This window comes from Apaloderma vittatum, unplaced genomic scaffold (genome assembly GCF_000703405.1).
Source record: "Apaloderma vittatum isolate BGI_N311 unplaced genomic scaffold, ASM70340v1 scaffold30518, whole genome shotgun sequence".
Taxonomy (NCBI): domain Eukaryota; kingdom Metazoa; phylum Chordata; class Aves; order Trogoniformes; family Trogonidae; genus Apaloderma; species Apaloderma vittatum.
The window spans coordinates 14,267-14,644 of NW_009731762.1; the positions used below are offsets into that span (position 1 = coordinate 14,267).

The 378-nt window shown below is 61.9% G+C and overlaps 1 protein-coding gene across 1 annotated transcript in view; it reads right to left on the reverse strand.

The window, feature by feature from the left end:
- LOC104278360 (villin-1-like) overlaps positions 1-149 on the reverse strand; it is a gene marked incomplete at its 3' end in the record, with an annotated part of 5,595 nt that extends 5,446 nt beyond the window's left edge. Inside the window, exon 1 of the mRNA XM_009875306.1 lies at positions 75-149. Within this exon, the coding sequence (XP_009873608.1) occupies positions 75-149 (75 nt within the window). The remainder of the gene's footprint in view (positions 1-74) is intronic.
- Between the last annotated feature and the right edge of the window lie 229 nt (positions 150-378).

Genomic DNA, 378 nt, shown 5'->3' on the forward strand with positions numbered 1-378 from the left:
TCTGTAGTGCCCCCCCCCCCACCCCCAGCCCCCCACAACAGCGATGGGTGCCCAGGCTGTGCTCCCGTCCCCACCTCGATTCGCCATATCTGGATGCCCGGCGTGGTCTTGTTGAGCGTCCTGATGACTTTGGTGCTGAGCTCCGCCATGGTGACAGGTGCTGCAGGCAAGGGGACCTGCTGAGGGATTGGCAACACCCTCATTAATGGCAGGTGGTGTCATTAAGAGCTGGATCGGAGCCAGCCTGACGTGCCATCTCCTGCCCTGCCCATTCTGCAGCTGTCTGGGCCATAAATCCCCCAGTTTGGAGCTGCATGGGGTGAGGGGACCCTCCCTGACACCCCAGTGTCAGAGCTGTGGGGCTGCACTGCTGTTAAC